This window comes from Staurois parvus, unplaced genomic scaffold (assembly GCF_062004578.1).
Source record: "Staurois parvus isolate SC_StPar_1 unplaced genomic scaffold, SC_StPar_1.0 ptg000286l, whole genome shotgun sequence".
NCBI classification, from domain to species: domain Eukaryota; kingdom Metazoa; phylum Chordata; class Amphibia; order Anura; family Ranidae; genus Staurois; species Staurois parvus.
In genome coordinates this window covers 1,634,886-1,658,980 of record NW_028318082.1, presented here as the reverse complement: position 1 = coordinate 1,658,980, position 24,095 = coordinate 1,634,886, and the positions used below count along the sequence as shown (strand labels likewise).

General features: G+C 41.2%; 1 protein-coding gene and 1 long non-coding RNA gene across 7 annotated transcripts in view; one reads left to right on the top strand and one right to left on the bottom strand.

The window, feature by feature from the left end:
- CAMK2A (calcium/calmodulin dependent protein kinase II alpha) overlaps nt 1-24,095 on the top strand; it is a 346,233-nt gene that overhangs the window by 229,966 nt on the left and 92,172 nt on the right. For all 5 annotated transcript variants that reach the window (XM_089682134.1, XM_089682135.1, XM_089682136.1 and 2 more), the window contains exons 4-6: nt 11,650-11,704; nt 20,877-20,942; nt 23,044-23,116. In XM_089682134.1, the coding sequence (XP_089538260.1) occupies nt 11,650-11,704; nt 20,877-20,942; nt 23,044-23,116 (194 nt within the window). The remainder of the gene's footprint in view (nt 1-11,649; nt 11,705-20,876; nt 20,943-23,043; nt 23,117-24,095) is intronic.
- LOC149458503 (uncharacterized) overlaps nt 22,332-24,095 on the bottom strand; it is a 47,569-nt gene continuing 45,805 nt past the window's right edge. The window contains exons 3-4 of one of the 2 annotated variants that reach the window (XR_016313419.1): nt 23,000-23,110; nt 22,332-22,915 (exon numbers count right to left, since the gene is read on the bottom strand). This is a non-coding gene — a long non-coding RNA (uncharacterized LOC149458503). Of the gene's footprint in view, nt 22,916-22,965; nt 23,111-24,095 lie in introns of those variants that run through there. The other variant, XR_016313418.1, reaches the window with a different exon arrangement.

Here is a 24,095-nt window from a genome sequence, read left to right as displayed (position 1 = left end):
GCTCTACACTGAGTTCACTATATGAACCACTGATGTATTTATACATGTTGATATCCCTCCTTAATCTCCTCTTCTCAAGAGAGAATAAATTCAGTTCCTCTAATCTTTCCTCACAGCTGAGCTCCTCCATACCTCTTATCAGTTTGGTTGACCTTCTCTGTACTTTCTCCAGTTCCCCAATGTTCTTTTTGTGAATTGGTGCCCAACACTGAACTGCATATTCCAGATGAGGTCTTACTAATGATTTGTACAGGGGTAATATGATATCTCTCTCTGGAGTCTATACCTCTTTTAATACAAGAGAGGATTTTGCTCGCTTTAGAAACCGCAGCTTGGCATTGCATGCCATTATTAAGCTTGTGATCTACCAGAACCCCCAGATCCTTCTCCACCATTGATTCCCCCAGTTGTACTCCCCCTAGTATGTATGATGCATGCATATTCTTAGCCCCCAAGTGCAGAACCTTACATTTATCAACATTAATCCTCATTTGCCACATCGTTGCCCAATTAAACAGTGAATTGAGGTCAGCTTGTAAGTTAGAAACATAATGTAAGGACGTTATTCCACTGCACAGCTTGGTGTCATCTACAAAGACTGAAATGGTATTTTTAATCCCAGACTCTATATTGTTTATAAATATATTAAAAAGTAAGGGTCCCAACACTGAACCTTGGGGTACACCACTGATGAGCCTACACCATTCAGAGTATGAATCATTAACCACTACTCTTTGAATATGATCTTTTAGGCAGCTTTCTTTGCATTTACATACAGATTTTTCTAAGCCTGTAGACTTTACCTTACACATTAGCTGTGTTGGGAACTGAGTCAAATGCTTTTGCAAAATCCAAGTATACCTTGTCCACCGCCACCCCTCTGTTCACGGTTATCTCAGCTGGGGAGTCAGATGGGTGCTGACATCATCCACAAACTGTGTTCAGGGTGAGAGTCCGACTGCCTGGCACTGCCTAACCAGCCAATCCGAGGCTTTTTCTGAACACAATTACAAATGATGACAGCGCCACCGACATATCTCTGTTGCTGCAGCCAGAGTTGGGAGATGCAGTGAGACCTATCCTGGAGTGGGGTTCAATAACTATAGATCTACAGCAGGACTGAACCTGAGCAGGTGCTAGATGAGAACAATAAATCTTTTATTTTCAGGTTGTTAGGGCAGCAAGGAAGTTAAAAAAATAGATTTTAGATCTGTTTCAACTTAGTACTTATACAAAAAAATGTACACAGTATAAAGCAGTAGCACTGTTAATGTTGTCATTTGCATCTTAGAGCGAGCTATTATTTGAATGTCACTTTAGAATAATCATGTGTTTCAATTTATGTGCTGTTCTGCGTGTAAATTGTTTCGCTGTGCTGCCAGAATAATTGAAATAGATTAAAAGTGTTCTGGTTTCCTTGAACAGTAATTTTGAAAACCATTAAATATATTATTAAAGTTTTTTTTTTCATACGCTGTCATAAAATGTTGGTCTTTATTAAAGTAATAACAATGATCTTAAGTAACAAATATGGAATTAGCAGCAGTGCAGGTAGTGTTATAGTACTGGATTGCAAAGGTACATGATGTCTCTGGATCCAGAACAGCATCAACACTAGTGAGAAGCAGTACACTTCAGTAGCCCATAAAGCCCAAATACTGCATGCAAGACTTGGCTCTGATGAATGAACACAAAAATTACACCCTTATAGTGACAGAAGCACCAGTCCCGATTAATACATTAAAATGACGTCTTTATTTATACCTTTCTAAACACAGGTAAGAAAAAGATCCTGGCTTTAACCCTTGAAAATTAAAATTATTCTGTAGCTCAAAGGTTTTCCAAAATATGTATAGAGTAGGGAAGGGCCAGGGTTTTTTTTTTTACAATTTGAGTCTATCCTGGGAAAATGTAACCTGTTTATGGGGTAATAAATTATGGAAAATCTGGTATAGGATTTAAAGGGAAATATTCAAATAAACAAGAACAGTGCAATACATTGTGAGACAAAGCTACATCTGCTGTCATAAATCCTTCCCTCAGCTGTTCTAAAGTAGCACTTGCAACTGAATAAATCCTGACCTGACCACTTTCTAATTATGCATCTATTTAGAGTGAAAATCTGTCTTAGGCTAGGTTCACACATATGCTGTTTGCGTTTGATCTGTTTATCCAGTGTTTTCTGCGGTGCACATGCATTTTTGATGCGTTTTGCATTTTGCTTTTTTTTCCCAACTTGTTGCTGGATAGATTAAAACACAAAATGCATCAAACATGCACTACATGATTTTCTGCGGCGTCTCCATTGAGTCTATAGAACCAAAAATGCAACGTTATGCATTTAAAAAGTTCCTGACCCTTTCCAAAAAATTAACTGGGTGAAAACGCAGAGATGTGAACCTGTCCCATGGGAAATCATGTTAAATGGACTACTGTGCATTCCTGCAAAACGCAACGGAAACCGCATAGGTGTGAACCTAGACTTATCTCTGGTAATAAATCTGTCACTAAACTTTTCAAATTGTTGCATTTGGCTGCCAAGGAATACACACAGAAATTTAAATCGTCACAGTGACTTTGCTGAAGGAGACTCAGCCTGATTTGTGACTAATTATGTCATCGGTTTGCTTGATAAATACCCCCTTCTGTGCATTTAATGTGTTTTATGCATGTTATTTAATTCCATAAAAGTCTCACTTTTAAATATCCAAAGACTGGTGTTGGGTGCCGCCATCTTGGATGTGCCCCAGTGGACTCAGAGCTGCCACTTAGCTTCTAGATGTGCTGTAAACATCTATTCTGGTGTTGATAACCAAATGCCAAGCTTAAAGAACTGAGTCAGCCAGTGAGTTACTTTGCCTGTGCACTGATCCTCCTATTCGGCTAAAATCACATAACCTGTACCTTGGCCTACAATCTTAGGTCCTACACTTAGCAGAGCTACATTTTAATTTCTTTACTAGGACCTTTTACTGCCTTATTCCACAACAGAATAATAATATAAATATAATGCATTTTAAATAAAATGCATTTGTAAACTGGAATTAAAATTTATCCAACTATATCTATATATGAAAAAGAGAAGAGCTTGAAAAGAACTAGCTATAGGGTAGGCTTGAATTGTGGGAAATGTAATGGTTTGTTAAATAAATGAGCAGCCCACCCTATAATTTATCTCACATCACCTCAACCTGTCATGTTTTAATTTTCTGTACACAAATGATATTCATTTTTACTTTATTATCCCACGCCTTCCCACAGCCTCGTTGACAAAGATGGTTTACTTTCATTAATGTACATGTTAACTAGGATAGAGCTGCCACTGTGTTTTTGAAATGTTCAGTTTTTAAAGCACAGTTCTGTTCAGATCCATTTAATTACAGTAGCATATAATAAAATAAAACGTTATCTTCTTAATGTGTATGTAAACTCTTAAATATTTTTTATGTACATATAGATGTTCAAACAAAAACCTAGATTTCTAATAGCGAATTCCTGTTGCCACTGCTAGATTTTCAGTGCCTATGGGGTTTTCTTTAATAGGGTGATAACACTAACTTACTGGCTCCCAATGTTAGGGCCAGCCACCACTGAAGCTTGTCTATGTGCTCAGTAAATGGTCTTGTACTCACCTCCTTTTACAGCTCGCTCCAAGCATGTTGGTGAAAAGTGTTCCTGTTAGATGTTGAATCGTTGTTTTTTTTTTGAAGGAAGCATTTCTCCTGTACCCTAAGTGCCATCTGGAGGCCAAAGAAAATAGAATATTAAGTTCAAGGTCCAGCTCCAGCGAAAACTTTATTTTTTTGTACTAACTAACATGAGGAAAAGATTTCAAACATCTCTCAGGTTTATAATTGCTATTGGTGTCCCATTTAGTGATACTTCCTCCTACTTCAGTGACAAGGAGTAATAGCAACAAGTAATGTTGAGAAATCCTGAACCTCAGTGGGGGATTTGATGCTTTGTGTGCCTTGCTGTCCCGTTGATTTCTATTCCCCTCTTTTCTTGTCCTGGTGCAAACCTGACTGATGGACTGGTTGACTGATTGACCGGTTGACTGATTGGATTGTACAATCTCCTTTGGAGCAACCATCAACTATATAGCGCAAGGGCCTGCCTACTTTGATACAAATTGGATGGATTGTTTAGGTGAATCCTCCTATTAACACCTTCCCGCCTGGCCTATAGCAGATCGATGGCCGGACAGGACACTCGCCGTTGTGACTGGGCATCATATGACATCCTGTGAAAACAAGCGGGGCCGTGCAATGGCGCGATCTGTCACCAGCTGTGTCCATGGGACACATCCGATGACATATCACTACACCACCCCTTTGCCAGTGTCTTGTGACCACTGTGACCAATCACAGCAGATAACATGTCAATTGTATGCAATGGATGGCTTCCTGTCATGCCATCCATTGTATACAATTAAAGTCAGGTCCATAAATATTGGGACATCAACACAATTCTAAAATTTTTGGCTCTATACACCACCACAATAGATGAAAAGATACGAACAAGATGTGCTTTAACTGCAGACTGTCAGCTTTAATTTGAGGGTATTTACATCCAAATCAGGTGAACGGTGTAGGAATTGGAACAGTTTGCATATGTGCCTCCCACTTGTTAAGGGACCAAAAGTAATGGGACAATTGGCTTCTCAGCTGTTCCATGGCCAGGTGTGTGTTATTCCCTCATTATCCCAATTACAATGAGCAGATAAAAGGTCCAGAGTTCATTTCAAGCGTGCTATTTGCATTTGGAATCTGTTGCTGTCAACTCTCAAGGTGAGATCCAAAGAGCTGTCACTATCAGTAAAGCAAGCCATCATTAGGCTGACAAAACAAAACAAACCCATCAGAGAGATAGCAAAAACATTAGGCATGGCCAAAACAACTGTTTGGAACATTCTTAAAAAGAAGGAAGGCACCGATGAGCTCAGCAACACCAAAAGACCTGGAAGACCACGGAAAACAACTGTGGTGGATGTCCGAAGAATTCTTTCCCTGGTGAAGAAAACACCCTTCACAACAGTTGGCCAGATCAAGAACACTCTCCAGGAGGTAGGTGTATGTGTGTCAAAGTCAACAATCAAGAGAAGACTTCACCAGAGTGAATACAGAGGGTTCACCACAAGATGTAAACCATTGGTGAGCCTCAAAAACAGGAAGGCCAGATTAGAGTTTGCCAAACGAAATCTAAAAAAGCCTTCACAGTTCTGGAACAACATCCTATGAACAGATGAGACCAAGATCAACTTGTACCAGAGTGATGGGAAGAGAAGAGTATGGGGAAGGAAAGGAACTTCTCATGATCCTAAGCATACCACCTCATCAGTAAGGCATGGTGGTGGTAGTGTCATGGCGTGGGCATGTATGGCTGCCAATGGAGCTGGTTCTCTTGTATTTATTGATGATGTGACTGCTGACAAAAGCAGCAGGATGAATTCTGAAGTGTTTCGGGAATATTATCTGCTCATATTCAGCTAAATGCTTCAGAACTCATTGGACGCCGCTTCACAGTGCAGATGGACAATGACCCAAAGCATACTGCAAAAGCAACCAAAGAGTTTTTTAAGGGAAAGAAGTGGAATGTTATGCAATGGCCAAGTCAATCACCTGACCTGAATCCGATTGAGCATGCATTTCACTTCCTGAATACAAAACTGAAGGGAAAATGCCCCAAGAACAAGCAGGAACTGAAGACAGTTGCAGTAGAGGCCTGGCAGAGCATCATCGGGGATGAAACCCAGCATCTGGTGATGTTTATGCATTCCAGACTTCAGGCTGTAATTGACTGCAAAGGATTTGCAACCAAGTGTCAGGAATGGACTTGCCAGTAATGGTGGGACTCACCTGCCTTGTGGGCTGCAGTACCAGGGCTGGCCAGCGGGTGCTCTCAGCAATCAGAGACTCAACCCTGCAGCCAGCCAAACACCTGAAGCTGATTATGCAGGTGTATTTAAGGGATGGCCAGACCTGCCGTCTGTGCCTTGGTGTGTGTTTTTCTATGGGCCCCTGTATCTTGTAACCTGCGTTCCTGTTCCTGTTTCTGCCTCTGCCTGACTTGTTGCCGACCCGGTCTGATCCCGACCTCTGCTGACTTCTCCTGTTTTGATCCCTGGCTTGTGACCCTGACCATTCTCTCCGCCTGCTCCTCCTGTACCTACCTGCCCGATTGTTATTGACCCGGCCTGCCTGACGACGCTTGCATTGTATGTATTGTTATCTGTGGGTGGTTTGGTTTGGTTCATTTGCACTGTGTTATGTTTTAGTATTGCACTGCGTTTATGTATTGTTAGTATTAATAAATTATATTGTTTATAACTTATCTGAAGCCTGCGTTTCCCTGCATCAGTTCACATACCTCTGGTCATTCCCTGGAGCTCTGACACCAAGTATTAAAAAGTGAAAGTTTGATTTATGATTATTATTCTGTCCCATTACTTTTGGTCCCTTAACAAGTGGGAGGCACATATGCAAACTGTTCTAATTCCTACACCGTTCACCTGATTTGGATGTAAATACCCTCAAATTAAAGCTTACAGTCTGCAGTTAAAGCATATCTTGTTTGTTTCATTTCAAATCCATTGTGGTGGTGCTTAGAGCCAAAAATGTTAGAATTGTGTCGATGTCCCAATATTTATGGACCTGACTGTATGTTGTTAGCTGTGACTGATCAAGGCAGTCACATAATACAGACAGGGCCAATCACAGCCCATCTGTATCATGTGATCAGCTTTGCAATCACAGCTAATCACAACAAAAGACTGAATAAATCAATTTCATTTAGTAACAATGATTGCAAATATCAATGAAATACATTGGTTTTAGCAATCATAATGTGTTAAAAAAAATATAAATCCTGATCACTTACCTAGAGTAGTTCAATGTTACTATGGTAACATTGTATTGCTTTGGTTACAGTGTGCTGAAAAATAAAATAGTAAAAAAAGAAAAAATGTAATAAAAAATAATAGAAACATTTAAAAAAAAAATCCAGTTATTATTATTATTTTTACCAAAGAAATGTAGCAGAATACATTTTGACCTGAATTTATGAAGAAATGTTATTTATTTGCTAAATTTTATAACAGAAACGAAGAAAAATGCTTTTTTTTTTTCAAGAGTTTCAGGTGTTTTTTTTTTTATTTAGCAAAAAATAAAAAAATCAGTGGTGATTAAATACCACCAAAAGAAAGCTCTATTTGTGTGAAAAAAAGTGATAAAAATTTCATATGGGTACAGTGTTGCATGACCGCGCAATTGCCATTCAAAGTGCGACAGCCTGGGCAGGAAGGGGGTATAAGTGCCTGGTATTGAAGTGGTTAAATAAACCATTTTTGTAAATCTAAAGAAGATTGTACAATCAGATAGGTCCAGCTTCACTGAGATACACAAATCTCCTCAGTGGAGTTGCAGATACCAGTACAAACCTGACAGAATTTCTGACACATCCTCACGCTATTTAAAAACAAAAATACACTTTAGCTGGGGCTTTAAAACAGACACCATTACTTTACCCATTAACAGCAAAGTTACAGTTTGTACACATAACTCACGCTCCCTGGCATGTAAACTTACTCAGCCACGCTCCTTCGCCATCTCCCTGTCGCAGCATCCCTGCTCATGTAGTTAGAGCTGGACATAAATGGAGCAAACTTCAGCCAGTATCTGTATAACTAGCCAAAATTTGCTCCATGGGTGTTCCTGTCAGCTCTCACTCCCCCAGCAACCTTCACATGAAAAATTGAAGGAGCTGAGCGTAAAATGGTCAGGTGAACAACACCTGTATCCAGTTTATTTCCAGTTTATTTCTTTATTACAAGTACTTATATAGCGCCATCAATTTTTTTAATATATATTGTACATTCACATCAGTCCCTGCCCTCAAGGAGTTTACAATCTAAGGTCCCTAACTCACATTCATACATACACATACTAGGGCCAATTTAGATAGGAGCCAATTAACCCACCAGCATGTGTTTAGAGGAAACCCACAAAGGTACTGGGAGAACATCACTTCAGGCAGGTAGTGCCGTGGTTGGGATTCGAACTGATGACCCTAGTTCTATGTAGGCACTGTTCAGGTATTTGGACAACTGATTGTAAACACATTTTTTTTTATAAATAACAAACAGGTTTATACTTACCTGCTCTGTACAATGTAATTGCACAGAGCAGCCTCAGACATCCTCTTCTTGGGCCCCCCACCAGTGCTCCTTGCTCCTCCTCTTCTCAATGTGTGACCAGAGGAAGCCACTTTCTTAGCATGGCACAGCTGAAAGCTTGATGCCGAGCCGTGCTGCCTGTGTTCATAGACACAGACAGCACAGTTTGATCCCACCCATGATCCCTCAGCACAGGATTTGTCTGACAGACATGGGAGCCAATGGCTCCAGCTCTCTCAGCAAAACCTGTGGGACCAGGAAGTAAGAAGCGAGAACCACTGCAGAAGAGAACAGCGATGGATCGAGTGAGTGAGTGGGTGAGGTAAGTATTAAGAGGGTGAGGGAGTGATGCTTTTACCTAAACATTTTTTACCTTAATTCAAAGAATTCATTAGGGTAAAAACTCTTTTAGGCTTTAGAACCACTTTAAATAGTCAAATTTAGACAGGGGGATGACATTGTTGCATTGGTAACGTGACAGTGTTCGGGCTTGATGATTGGCCACTCATGTCTGATCTCTGTCACACATAGTGTTGCCCTTTACCCAGAATCCCCACTTTGTAAGCCTTGGCTCCATCAGTCTGGGCAGGAGCATCAAGGGAGCATAGCTAGGGGGATGTTTTGTGCATACACAACATCTTTCCATACAAGGGTAAATATGCAGTGTCTCTTTAAACCTGTAATGCCTACTCACCTGTTTTTACACCATGTTATTTCATCTAAAACATGCAGGTGCACTTTAAGGGGCAATTCTGAACTTTACAGCAGTTACAGTAAGAAGTGACAAGAAACCTTAAATACTCTGCTACCGTGTCCTCAGTCTCCCTTAGACTCCAAAATGCAAATGTTAGTCATTACAAAGGGTAACAATCGGAATATAGAAGGGTACAGCCCAGTGATTTGGAAAATGAATTGGAAATAGAAACACAATGGCAGCATGTTCCAAATTTTCGCGTGTGTTCAGGATGTGATGTTTTGGAGCTCTTTGTGGAGAGTATTTGGTGGCTCTTGCTGTGTAAGTGTAGTGTGGATGATGGGAGAATTAGGCTGCAATTAACACATCGAAAGCTAATTGCCAGGCTTAGAATGTGCACTTGGGTGTCAACATACAAAAATAGACAAGTATTCCCTCACTGCTCATTGTTTCCAATGCTACTATTAAGTTGTCGCTGTATGGTGTCCCCCCCACCTAAACTGTCCTCCCACCACAGTGTGGGGTTTTCCAAAGTCGAGGGGGTTAAGGAAAAAACAATCAGAACTACAATTACGTAATCAGGAGTTCATGAACGCCTCTTGTGTGCCATCATTTTCCTTTAAAGATCAGCTCCAGCCTAATTAAAAGAAAGGTTTAAAAAGAGGACCTGCTTTAAGGAACTAATTAACACTTTCATTCAAGCTAATAGATCGCCCTATACATAAGGATACAAATTGGTGAACAGCCACAGAGAGATTTTGCAAAAATGTTATTAATGGTCAATAATATGCACATCTAATGCACTACCTAACCCTATCATAGAGGATGCTTGAATCTGCCACATTGCTTCAAGTACATCTAGTATTTTTTTTTTTGGATAGAGTGGGAAATGGTTACACACCCTGTACGTTTTTTATTTTTTTTTACTATCTATGTCCAATTGGAGAGCTTTCCCTTCACTTTCTGTCTTGCAGACACAAAATGAAATAAGAGGAGAATCCCCTCTTAGGCCTCGTTCACACCATACATGCAGAAAAACTGATGGAAACTGACAAGCAGATCATCAGTTTTCATGCGCGCTTCAGTGAGTTTTATATACAGTACGTTGCAGATTCCTGTGCAGAAAAAAATCTGCACTTGATACTAGTGTTGTGGTGTGAACAGGGCACATAGAGAACAATAGATTTCTTTGTGCCCTTGAAGAACACGTGCAAAAAAACTGACATCTCTGCACCATGGTGTGAATGAGCCCTTAGACAGTTATCAGTGGGGCAATTGTCTATATTGGAGTCTGTTTTGGTAATAGCTCAAAATTTGAGTTTTTCCTCAACTTCATTCCAAGTAATAGTCACAGAGATAGCATCTCCTATCAGGAGACAGAGACAGCAAAAAAAAAAAAATGACAGTTTCTACCCCCCCCCCCCCCCCCGCTGCTATATATAAAAAAAAAAAAAAAAGTTTGGGCTATAGATACATCCATCATAAGAAAAATACAGGGGTGGTCTTTGGTCTAGAATTATATTTGTTTGGCTGTCATGTTTTTAAACTGGCTTCGTTACTTTCTGGCCTGGTAGACTTTTTCAGATCATCAAGTCAAAAAAAATTAGAGAAGTCCTGGTCTGCTTTTTCGGTTTTGGGGTCAGAGACTCAACGTATTGAAGTAAGAGAATGAATATGTCAGTCAGGTTACAAGCAGTTTCTGAAAGAAGGATCAGCAATGAAAGCCTCTTTTCTCACATGACAAACTTGATTTATTTGTACTGGGCAGTGATTGATGACTGTAAGCATGTACCTAGCCCATTTCCTAATAAATATAAAGAGGATCTAAGATAAAAAGACTCCCTTCCTGACCATCTTGCTCCATTAGTGATAAAAATAAACAACAAATTGATTGTAATACACTAAACACATCTGGAGGTCTTATCTTAAGAATATGCCTAAGCATTTGATCGTATGACCTCAGCTAAATGGGATAATCGAGTTCTGACAAAGCCACTGATTGGCCTATTCTATCTGGACATATTTCCCTATATCCCTTCAGCTGAGTTTAGGTAACCAAATTCCAAATAATCCCACGTTTGGTCACTAGAGGAACTTAGAATAGCCATGTCTTCAGACAAGATAAGTATTAGTTTAGGTGTATTTAAGGCCAAAGCTGTTCTTTTCAATAGAGAAAAGAGTGATATTTTTTTTATTTGTATATCCACTGTATATCCACTGGGGAGATTCACCCTATTTGCCCTGGTGACAAATTAATATTAAAAATAAAGCAAAAACTTCAACTTTGAGTTATCTTGAAAACAGGAATAAAGGTTAAATATTCCAATGGGGACACTTATCCTGATGATAACTGGCTAAGAGGAGAGATCCTCACTTTGGAAGGACTACCTCTCACTTCCCAGTGTGTCTATGAAAAAAGAACTGGTATAAAGACAAGTTTAAACTCTTCCCTACTGTAAAAGCTATTAAATTTTAAAACTAAGTATATATACTGTATATAATACTATATATATATATATATATATATATATATATATATATATATATATATATCTTTATTTATTTTTTAAACTCAGGATGATAACGATGGGGACAAGGTACTATAGTTGTATTTAAATGCTGAAAACGTTCTATCTATATATATATACTGTATATTTAAAAAATCTGCTGTTTTTGCTACTCTCAGTTTAATTGTGCATCCTGACAGCGAATGAATGAATGACAGTGAATGAGCTGCACGATTTATTGCATAAATATATGTTTACTCTCTTCTTTTTTGCAGTGAGATTGCATGACAGTATTTCTGAAGAAGGACACCACTACCTAATATTTGATCTGTAAGTAGCTTGTACATTAAATGTTATCAATGTACTGTATAAATGTGTTTTAGATGTATCAATTCCCTTGCTGCAACGTTGTTTATGGGAAATTGGGTAAGCTTATTTTTATGTTTTTCATGCAGTTCTTTGGTTGTTCTTCCCACATGTAATATAAAGTAAGCAGAGAAGTGAAAGAAAAAACTTTCAAATATAGTCCAATATCACTTATGACCAAGAGAGATTTGCTAGCTGTATACACCCCAAGCTATTGAAAAATAAGTTTATACAAATTACATTTTAAAAAATAATTAGTCTGAACTGAGAGGTGGGGGGTGTTGCCAACTAGTCCCTAGGAGAGCTGGGGGCTTGAAATCCCACAAGAATGCATATTTGCAAGGGGTTGAAGCACAGTTTATTAGGAGGTGCAGTCATGACAGGAATGCCTTCTAAAAGCATTGGAAGCCCGGCCAAGGTAAATTCATACATTTGTATGTACAGGTGAAACTCGAAAAATTAGAATATCTTGCAAAAGATCATTTATTTTAGTAATGCAACTTAAAAGGTGAAACTAATATATGAGATAGACTCATTACATGCAAAGCAAGATAGTTCAAGCCGTGATTTGTCATAATTGTGATGATTATGACTTACAGCTCATGAAAACCTCAAATCCACAATCTCAGAAAATTAGAATATTGTGAAAAGGTGCAATATTCTCGGCTCAAAGTGTCCCACTCTAATCAGCTAATAAGCCATAACACCTGCAAAGGGTTCCTGAGCCTTTAAATGGTCTCTCAGTCTGGTTCAGTAGGAATCACAATCATGGGAAAGACTGCTGACCTGACAGTTGTGCAGAAAACCATCATTGACATCCTCCATAAGGAGGGAAAGCCTCAAAAGGTAATTGCAAAAGAAATTGGATGTTCCCAAAGTGCTGTATCAAAGCACATTAATAGAAAGTTATGTGGAAGGGAAAAGTGTGGAAGAAAAAGGTGCACAAGCAGCAGGGATGACCGCAGCCTGGAGAGCATTGTCAGGAAAAGCCCATTCAAAAGTGTTGGAGACTTTCACAAGGAGTGGACTGAGGCTGGAGTCAATGCATCAAGAGCCACCACACACAGACGCATCCTGGACATGGGCTTCAAATGTCGTATTCCTCTTGTCAAGCCGCTCCTGAACAACAAACAACGTCAGAAGCCTGGGCTAAAGAAAAACAGACCTGGTCTGTTGCTCAGTGGTCCAAAGTCCTATTTTCTGATGGGAGCAACTTTTGCATCTCATTTGGAAACCAAGGACCCAGAGTATGGAGGAAGAATGGAGAAGCACACACTGCAAGATGCTTGAAGTCCAGTGTGAAGTTTCCACAATCTGTGTTGATTTGGGGAGCCATGTCATCTGCTGGTGTTGGTCCACTGTGCTTCATTAAGTCCAGGGTCAACGCAGCCGTCTACCAGGAGATTTTGGAGCACTTCATGCTTCCTTCCGCAGACAAGCTTTATGGGGATGCTGACTTCATTTTCCAGCAGGACTTGGCACCTGCCCACACTGCCAAAAGCACCAAAACCTGGTTCAATGACCATGGGATTACTGTGCTTGATTGGCCAGCAAACTTGCCTGACCTAAACCCCATTGAGAATCTATGGGGCATTGCCAAGAGAAAGATAAGAGACATGAGACCGAACAATGCAGAAGAGCTGAAGGCCGCTATTGAAGCATCCTGGTCTTCCATAACACCTCAGCAGTGCCACAAGCTGATAGCTTCCATGCCACCCCGCATTGAGGCAGTAATTGGTGGAAAAGGGGCACAAACCAAGTACTGAGTACATATGCATGCTTATACTTTTCAGAGGTCCGATATTGTTCTACGTACAATCCTTGTTTTATTGATTGCATGTAATACAGTATTCTAATTTTCTGAGATTGTGGATTTGGGGTTTTCATGAGCTGTAAGCCATAATCATCCGAATTATGACAAATCATGGCTTGAACTATTATTATTATTATTATACAGTATTTATAAAGCGCCAATAGTTCGCTCAGAACTATCTTGCTTTGCATGTAATGAGTCCATCTCATATATTAGTTTCACCTTTTAAGTTGCATTACTGAAATAAATTAACTTTTGCACGATATTCTAATTTTTCAAGTTTCACCTGCACATATGTACAAGGCAACAGCTACTGATTGTGCTACTTTACTGTGATTTGTTTGTAAAAGTTTTCATTTTTTTCAAAGATAATTTATGATGCTCAAATGCTCTTTGGATTCGGGATCTGTTGGTCCTCCCTAGGTTATAGTGACAACTTGCTAACTTCCTGATACCATAGGATCTTCTCTCCTAAACTTTGATTATTAGACCTTAGGACAGATAGCAACTTTAATACACTTCCCATAATTTGTCTTTCTGGATCACAATGAAAAATTAAACGTGTCCATAAATGCTAGTTTGCCATTCCACATGTAATTTAGGAACATTGGGGCCATTAAAAATTTACTAAATATACTGGGGTTGATTTACTAAAACTGGAGAGTACAAAATCATCCGGTGCAGCTATGCATAGAAACCAATCAGGTTTCAAGTTTTTGTCAAAGCTTAACTAAACAAGCTGAAATTGGAAGCTGATTGGCTACAATGCAGATCTACACCAGATTTTGCACTTTCCAGTTTTAATAAATCAACCCCACTGTATATTTGAGCCTCTTGGCTTAGAGTAGTGGTCTCCAGAACTGCGGCCCGCGGTTCAGATACAGCCCTTTGCTTGCCTTTATATGGCCCTTGGGGTACTGTTCCTCTCACTGATATGAGACACTATTTCTCCCTCTAACAACAATTATGGGGCACAAGTCTTCCACTGACAAAAATGATGGAGCCTTATTCCTTCCACTGATACCAACGATGGGGCATAATTCATCCCACTGATTTAAAAACAACTGTTCACACACACACACACATGCTCTCAAGTTGAACTGGATGGACTGGTATCTTTTTTTTAACCTTATCAACTTTATAGGTAATAAACAATGAGGCACTATTCCTCCCACTGACACCAATGACGGAGCACTATTTCTCCCACTGACACCAATGATGGAGCACTATTTCTCCTCCTACTGACCATAGGCCCTAAATAATTGTTTTAATCCTACTGACCACTATGCCTGAGACATTTTCTATTTCCACTGATGTCAGGGCATTTTCCACCCTTGCTGGCCACAGTCCGGCCCTGCTAAAGTTTGAAGAACAGTAAACTGGCTCTTTGTTTAGAAACTTTTTTCCCCATTAAACTGTAAATTCTGACTTCATAATTATCTCTATTAACTACATAACCCGCAGTTTACAGCATCCATCTTCTCTTTCATAACTAAGTTTACTTCAAATGTAATGTATAGTATATGTCATGCCAGAACTTTTTTTTTACTTGTTATTAGTTTTTTAGTGTTCATGTTGCAGATTTTTTTCTGTCTGGTAAAACCGTTGTCACCGCAACGCTGAAAAGAGATCTTTCCAAATGAGACTTGGATAGCAGTAAAAGACGAACAGGGGTTAAAACCCTGACCCTCTTCCCAGCCTCTGTTCTTTCTTTTCCTCATATAACACTACCCGCTAGAAGATTTGGGTCCCCCTATAGTCCTGCACAGCCAGGCATCACGCATTTACACAACAGCTCAGAGATCAGTCCTCGAGCTTTGATTTTAGTTTTTTTATTGAAGGATTTGAACTGGGATAGGGTTAGGGGTGTACAGGATGCACAAAGGTACTGAAAAATTGAGAACAACTTTCTGGAACTATGCACAAGCCTTCTCTGCAGCACAGTCTGCATTGGAGAGCTAGCCAGTGTCTCCTTAGTGTACGACCCCAGACCCCAGATGAACTCTTCACCCAGCAATCTGTAGGTGTCCCTGAACAGGGGATCCGGTTCCTGCCACTTTAAGAAATAGACAGTCACTATGTGCTCCTTCCCCTATCCGCCTAGGTAGGGGATGTAGGCGTACTCACTCAGATCCCTTTCTGTACTGCTTGTGGGTGGGTGGCTCCTTCCCTGCCATACAGGTGGTCCTCTCTCATGGGGCCGGTGAGTTCCAAGCTTTTCTCCTTTCCAGCTCCAGGCCAGCAGGTAGTCCCCATCCTACTGAGCCTCCTTGCAGTTTCCTCCTTCAGCCTCACATCTTCCACCTGAACTCTGCTTCCAACTCTCCTGCTCCCACACGTCTGCTACTGAGCAGGCTACATTTTTAAGGGTGTCCAGCCCCTTGCCAAAATCTTGTTGGGGATTGGCTAGTACCCCTCAAGAGTACAGCCAGTCACTCATCACACTGTCTCTAGAGTCTTCCTTCAAAAGCCCTAGAACAGGGGGAAATTCCAGAGGGGCTGGCCTGCAAAGTCTCTCAGCCCTGACCACAATTCGACCACTCTCTGACTATTACACCTGGGCTTCTGCTCAGCCCCTGTCTAACCATTGGAGTCTAGCTTCCCCTAGCTAAACTTGGAGGGTGATACACTATGTTGGTGACACCCAAGGAATAATCAGTTCTCTTTTTTTGTTTGCCCGAACTGAGGTGTATCCTTTACATCTTCTTATGAACAATCTACTAAGGAAATAGTGACCCTATCTGTCACCAGCCTTTAGTGGATTCTTCATAGGAACTGATGAAACTGATGTGCTTGTGTTAAAAAGTATCTTGGTCTCCTTGTAGTTCCTCATTTGTGTGAAATACCTGGTGATCCTGCCAGTCCCCCTGCACATTCTTCCCAGAGTGGTCAGTTTTCTTGCTGTGTTGGGAGAACACCCTGCCTGTCCTCCAGTGATCAGACTTGTGCTGACACCCCCCCTGTTCAGCTTATCACTGGGAAGATCAGTGTATTGCTATTTCTCTATCTGATGCTGACACTCCCCCCTGAAGTCTCCAGTTCTTATGCAGTTGAGAACAGAGATTATGTGAGATAGATAGATAGATAGATAGATAGATAGATAGATAGATAGACAAATGTAGATATTAGGCCAAGCATAGCTTAAAATAAGAGGGGAATAGCAAGTGTATTTATACAAACAATTAATAAGACAATGCCATTACTTTGAGAGATATGGCTAAACACCTGCAGTAAATAACAGTAATTTCCAGAACTGAACCGCATTTACCTAGCAACATATATACTGATATAACGACAGTCATAACTAGCTATAACAGCCCCTGTTTTGTCAGTGAATGAAGATAAAAGAAACCACTAGTTGGCAAAGTTGGAGCCCTTGCAGAAAGCATAATAGTTCCCAGCAGAAACAGATGAACTTACATAATTTTAGTCTCTTACCAGACCTAGGGTGCCCTATTCTGTGTCTCCAGACATGTGCTCTGACAGGGATAGAGCACATGTGCAAGTCCTTAGACAGGGATTTACGTTGCTGTGGTTTCTCTCTTTTAGTCTTGCTGAGACATTCTCTCTTTTCCTTCCTTGCAAATGGTGGGGGTGCTCTCTAGTACAATCTGATCACACCAACATCAGGCATCCAAATCACACCTCACAACAGGGCCACAGTTTGATGTGAGGGTGCAGTAAAAACAAATGTCAGAGGGCAGAGGATAGGAGGTCAGCAGGGCAGTGTACAAAAACAGAAATCAGTAGTGGAGTGTACTGGGAGTCAGCAGGTCAGAGGATAGGGGTAAGCAGAGCAGAGGGCATGGATCAGCAGTTTGTAGGGCAGTGTACCAATTGACGTCTGTTCAATCAGTCTTTAGTTTGGCAGAGTCCTCGTGTGACAGAACGCCTGTCACCCAGATTGGATGATTCAATCAGACAACCACTTCCTTGCCACTGGGACACAGGACCAAGGTATTATAGCTGAGCATTGCAAGACTAGATGAGACTAGCTTAGATGCCAGACTGGAACTCTTTATTGAATCGAAAACACAGGTTTTTATACACTCCAGAAATAGGGCCCATCCCCTCATGAACAATAAAACAAATAGTACACTTTGGAATAAACATCCCAGACTGATTAGATAATGAGGTGAAGCTGACATCAGTCTAATCCTAACATGTGAGCACTTCTAGAAGGACTTGACAACAAACAATAGGTGACTCAATTAACTCCATTAGTTATAGGAATGCACACCTAGAAGGCACACAAATGGGGGAAGATAGTAAACACATAACACCTTAATAAACAGATTAGAACAAGAGTTCTCAGCATGAGGTTGTTTTGCTGATTATATCAACATCTTCTTAGAGTCTCTGAGTCTGGTAAGGAAGGGGTTGAAGCAGTCAATGCTAGTTTGGGCACAGAGACCCCAAATTTTTATCTTGGTGCTCTAGTTCTCAGAGTCTGTATGTTTTGGGTAGACATGGACTTAAATCCAAAGTAAACTACTCCAAAGATCTCCCCAAGGCACACATCAAAAAATAGAGCCCCGTTAGATGCCAGGATCATGGTCAGAAAGGCAAGAGGCTAGCCTGCAGTCTCCTCCAAAAGCCCCTGTCCCGGTTGGGTCTGTCACATTTCTCCCCCATCAAAAGTCGACTAGCCAGGTTCCAGACCTCCACCTGGTCTGGACATGCGTTAGTTGGGCAGAGTGAATCCACATAGTCGGTCCACATAATCTCCATTCTTGGCCGCAGGGAAAAGTTGTCATTGGTAGGTGAGGAGCAGAGGTTGTGGACCCTCTGTCCGGCTGGCAGTGCTTTAGTTGTGAGGTCTTTACCGTCTGGGGTGCGGTCAGCTGCTGGGGAGAGAGGCCAACTGCTTCAACTCCCTGGAGCTGTGAAGACTTGGTAGGTGCTGGACAGAGGCCGGTGGCACTCTGCCCTGTTGCCAGCACTTCCAGTGGGAGGTCTTTACCGTGCCTGGGCTTGGACTGCTGCTGGGGAAACAGGCTGACTGCCCCAACTCCCTGGAGCCGTGAAGACAGGGTAGGTGCTGGACAAAGGCCAGCGGTGCTCTGCCCTGTTGCCAGTGTTTCAGCTGGGGACCACAACTCCTCCACTCTGGCTGACTGTTGGGGAAGGAGGATGACCACCTCCCCTCCCAGACTGTGGATTTGCTGCTGGGGAGGGAGGACGACATCCTCCCTCCCTGGTTCTTGAATTGCTGCTGGGGAGATGAGCCAGCTGCTCCAACTCCTTGACTCTCGGACTCCCGCTGTGGAGCGAGGACAACTTCCTTCACTACCGAGTCCATGAACTGCTGCTGGGGAGGGAGGACAACTACCTCCTCTCCCGGACTGTTGATCTGCTGTGGGTGTGGAGCAGAGGTCTTGAACCTTCTGTTCTGTTGCCAGCTGTTCTGCTGAAACTGTGTATGGGCCGAGACTCTGCCCCACTGCCAGCACTTCAGCTGGGGTTAGGAGTTCCACTGTATCAGCCTGCTACTGGGGAGAAGGACTGCCTGCCCTAGCTCTCTGGAGCTCTGGAAGGGCTGTTGGTGCTGTGCAGAGGTCAGTTATGCTCTGCCCTGATGCCAGCTCTTCTGCTGGGAAGTAAAATGAAAATTTGGTGGCCTCACACAAATCCTCCAGGGGCATAAATTGTCATAGGCTGAGGTCAGCTGTGCTCAGCCTCGATGCCAGCTCTTCTGCTGGAAGCTCACTGGGTTGTTCAGCAGAAAAACCTATTAAATCCTCAGTCTCTGGGATTGCTGAAAATCCAGGGCACGGGCTGGCAGTTCTTGGGCCCAGTGCCAGCACTTCGTTGGGTAACTCATGATCCAAAACATCCATGGGTGCTTAGTCATACTGTTGAGCTTTGTCAAACAGTCTTTTATATGCTTGTTCAAACTCCCATTCCTGAAGGGCTAGAAACTCCATTTCTTCCTGTACCCAGCACACTTCCGAGATGTTCAGAATCTGGTCTCTGTAATCCATGATTTCCTCCAAATGCCATTCCAGATCACTCCTGAAGTCAGGGTCCCATGACAGTCTCCAGTACAACAGCCCCAAGCCATCATAGCCAAAGCCTTCCGTCGGGCTGTCGTCTGCTGTTCAAGGGCACACTTGGGCTACATGCCAACAGAGGGCTCTGTAGCTCTCGTCCAGTCGCATTTTTCCCTGGACCAGCCTGCTTAACTCAGAGGCCCACTCCTTGTGCGGTTGTTCCCCCCATAACAGCACCAGCACTTCTTACTGCAACCAGTACCTTTCCTGGATGGAGAGGAGAATTTTTCCTTAGCAGTGCTGCTGTCAGTCTAGCTCTTCCTTCTAGGGCTGCCAGTGGACAGAGTCATACCATCCCATCAGAACCTGCATTGGCACTGGTTCTCTGTGCTGCACTTGCATCTCTTACAGCCTCCTTACGAATTTCTCTTCCATGGTGGCTGGTGTCTGTACCTCTCCTCTTCTGCTAACTAGATCCCAGTGGTGGTTTGGATGCCCCAGACTGCAGGAAGCATCTCACCGCTGCCACCAAATGTGATGGCCTACAGTCCAGTCTTCATACACAAAAGTTTTGCATTGCCTTTCTGTTTCTGTTTTGGGTTGTTGGTGAGGGTTCACATATACTTTACAGCATAACTCTTCATTTATTATGGAAAAAAGGCAGTCATATTTAATACTAAATGTGTAGACATATACAGTAATAAATAGGCTTGTCTTTTTATTTATTTTTTTTTAGCTACAAAGTGTGCGGCAAGGGTTAAAATACCCTGTGCTGTGACCTGGGTTTCCACCAGTTGGGATCCCCCTCCATCCTCCTTGCACCTTCCTTCATTTAACAGTGCTTATGCTTCCTTAGCAATGTTACTTATGGGAACGGTGTGCAGGGGGAATGTGTTGGACGAAAGGATACTCATATTGCTACATTCTGTGTTAAATCCACAGTCCATCTTTCTAGCATGCTGCAATCACAGGGTATTTAAACCATTGCTGTAGCACTTGGGAAAATTAATAATAAAGACAAACATATTTAATATACATGTAGCTACATTGCAATACAAGCTGAAGGCTCCCTTGAGCTCTAAGAGTGGAGAAACAGGTAATTCATCCCACATTACTGCTGTGGGTGACACTTGGGCAGATAGTGTGTGGAAATACCCCCATTGGTGACGTAGATGTCAAAAATCCCAACAAAAAATCTCACTTTTTTTTTTACATAAAACACAGAAGGTCCTTCTCTTATGAACTTGTATACTGTATATGGGGTCTAGTGTGTTTACCCAGCACAGTGTATTATCATGGCTGACCTCACATGCACTGTCTCTGTCTGCAGGGTCACTGGAGGAGAGCTGTTCGAGGATATCGTTGCCAGGGAATATTACAGTGAAGCAGATGCCAGGTCAGTACACTCTGCAAATAACAAAGGTCAGCATTTGTATTATTACTTATTTTCTCTTGAAAGCCGCAGTTTGACTCAGCAGTGTAAATGTTCTTGTCACGCATCTTTAAAATAAAACCTAAATTGAATAGCATTCCCAGAGTAAAAGCCTAATCGCCAGGTCCATTTATTAATATATACTGTACAGTATCATCAATGATATGCAATGCTGTCCTTTGTTCATCATGTATTGCCATTCTTTACAGGAGATTTGCAAGCTTGATGACTTGACAAAATGTGAAAAATTAAACACTTGATTTGTCTTACTTTTTAATGAATTAATGTATTTTTTTAGTTATATTAATGTATTAATATAATTAAAAAAATATGGTATTTATTTAAAATTGTTAAAGGATAAGTTCACCTAGCATAACATGTTACATGTTGCACTCATATTCCGCTGATCCCCCTGCTTTGACTGCCAGTGGGATATCTTCTCCCCCCCCCCCACACCTGTCAAATTTTAAAAAAATGCGGCAGTGCGGGGTTCTGCCCGCCCAGCCACATCACTCATTCGCAGTCCTCTGTGAATGAGAAACTACAAGTCCCAACAGCGTTAGTGGCTGTCAGCTTGTAGTTCTCAATGAACTACCATGTTGCTGTAAAAACGCTGTTGTAGTTCATTGATTCTTCCTGTCAGTAAATCTGCTTGCTCGTACATCCCTTACAAGCAAGCAGATATACTGACAGATCTGCAGGAGACCTGCATAGCACCAGCGATCTTCTGATTGCTGGTGGAATGCTTTACAGGCTCCTGCAGCTAAAAAAAATAAACGCACATTTTTTTACCTGCAAAAAAGTGCATATATTATTTTACCAAAAGGTGAGCTTATTGTTTAATAAATAGTTTAGGTAATTTTACGCACCTTTTTCTGAAGAAGTATGGTGTGCAAGTGATAGGCATTTTTAACCTTTTTACACTTACAGACCCTCATCGGATTGCTAAATATTGGAAGTCCTCATACCACCTTTTGCAAACTATTAAAATTATTATCATTTGCAGTCCTAATGGGTACCGGTATGAGTATAAAAGATGTCAATATCTTGATTTTACTGTATATATGAATAGCTAGGACAAGAACAGCTTAAAGATAATCATCAAATAATCAAGGGTTATGGATACCCCCAGTTAAGATCTGCATTAGTTAATATCATTCATCTATTCACTACTGCACCAACTGAAATAAGAAGGCCCATTGACTGTTTGGTGAGTGACTGGAATCATGGGATTGGTTTCATAAATCAATTAGTTGCATAAAGTTAAAGGGGACTTTTGATAGGCATAGCATTGCACTTCATTGTATAACCATGCACCTACAATAAAAAAAAGCAGGAAAATTCAGTCGTGTAGATGTGAAGTCAGCTTTACTTTTAATTCTTTTTGAGTCACAGGTTTGTAGATAAGATGAGTCAGAAAAAGTTAGAAGCCCTTATCTGCATCCTTATTCTGGATCAATAAATGTATTGAATCAAGAGGGTCAGCATAATGGTCAAGCAACTAGGGCAGCACAGTGGCTAAATGGTCAGTACTTCCGCCTGGCAGTACTAGGGTTGTCGGTTTGAATCCCAACCACGGCACCACCTGCCTTGAGTTTGCATGTTCTCCCTGTCCCTGCGTGGGTTTCCTCCCACACTCCAAAGACATGCTGGTAGGTTAATTGGCTCTTGTCTAAATTCGCACTTGTATGTGTATGTATGAATGTGAGTTAGGGACCTTAGATTGTTAAGGACTGATGTGCATACACAATATGTGTAAAGTGATGGGTCTATATAAGTACCTGTAATAATAACTAACAATTTTAGGAACCCTCATTTGTGCCAGTCTTCACCTTTCTATAGCAGGTGTACTTTTATACTATATCGGACCCAATTTTACGTGCACAAAACCATGTCCCTTCAAGGAGATACAGCAGGTTCCATTTAGGAATGGCCAACTGCAATGAAATGGAATAGGGTTATTTCCAAACATATACAAAGGAACAAGTTTCTTGTTTAATAGCTGTTTATTATTTTCTTACTATTGTTTTTTTTGTAAGCATTTCTGTTTTTCTTTTCTTTACAGTCACTGTATTCAACAGATCCTAGAGGCAGTACTCCATTGTCACCAGATGGGGGTGGTACACAGGGACCTGAAGGTGAGAAAAGAAAATATGGAGTTGAATGCTAGAGCTATGTGGGTGAGCTCAGCCATGCTACTAAACATCACTAGTGTTTATTTCCAAGAAAAAGCAACTGATAACTAAACAAATTAAACATACAGTGGGACAAAGAAGTATTTAGTCAGCCACCAATTGTGCAAGTTCTCCCACTTAAAAAGATGAGAGAGGCCTGTAATTGGCATCATAGGTAGACCTCAACTATGAGAGACAAAATGAGAAAAAAAATCCAGACAATCACATTGGCTGATTTGGAAAGAATTTATTTGCAAATTATGGTGGAAAATAAGTATTTGGTCACCTACAAACAAGCAAGATTTCTGGCTCTCACAGACCTGTACCTTCTTCTTTAAGAGGCTCCTCTGTCCTGCACTCATTACCTGTATCTATGGCACTTGTTTGATCCCAAACATACTGCCTGGGCAACGAAGGCGTGTCTTCGTAAGAAGCATTTCAAGGTCCTGGAGTGGCCTAGCCAGTCTCCAGATCTCAACCCCATAGAAAACCTTTGGAGGGAGTTGAAAGTCCATGTTGCCCAGCGACAGCCCCAAAACATCACTTCTCTCGAGGAGATCTGCATGGAGGAATGGGCCAACATACCAGCAACAGTGTGTGCCAACCTTGTGAAGACTTACAGGAAACGTTTGACCTCTGTCATTGCCAACAAAGGATATATAACAAAGTATTGAGATGAACTTTTGATATTGACCAAATACTTATTTTCCACCATAATTTGCAAATACATTCTTTCCAAATCAGCCAATGTTATTGTCTGTTTTTTTTTTTTTTTCTCATTTTGTCTCTCATAGTTGAGGTCTACCTATGATGCCAATTACAGGCCTCTTTCATCTTTTTAAGTGGGAGAACTTGTACAATTAGTGGCTGACTAAATACGTTTTTGCCCCACTGTATGACTCCATATGGTGTAAGTTGTATTAATTGCTACTACATACCTGCA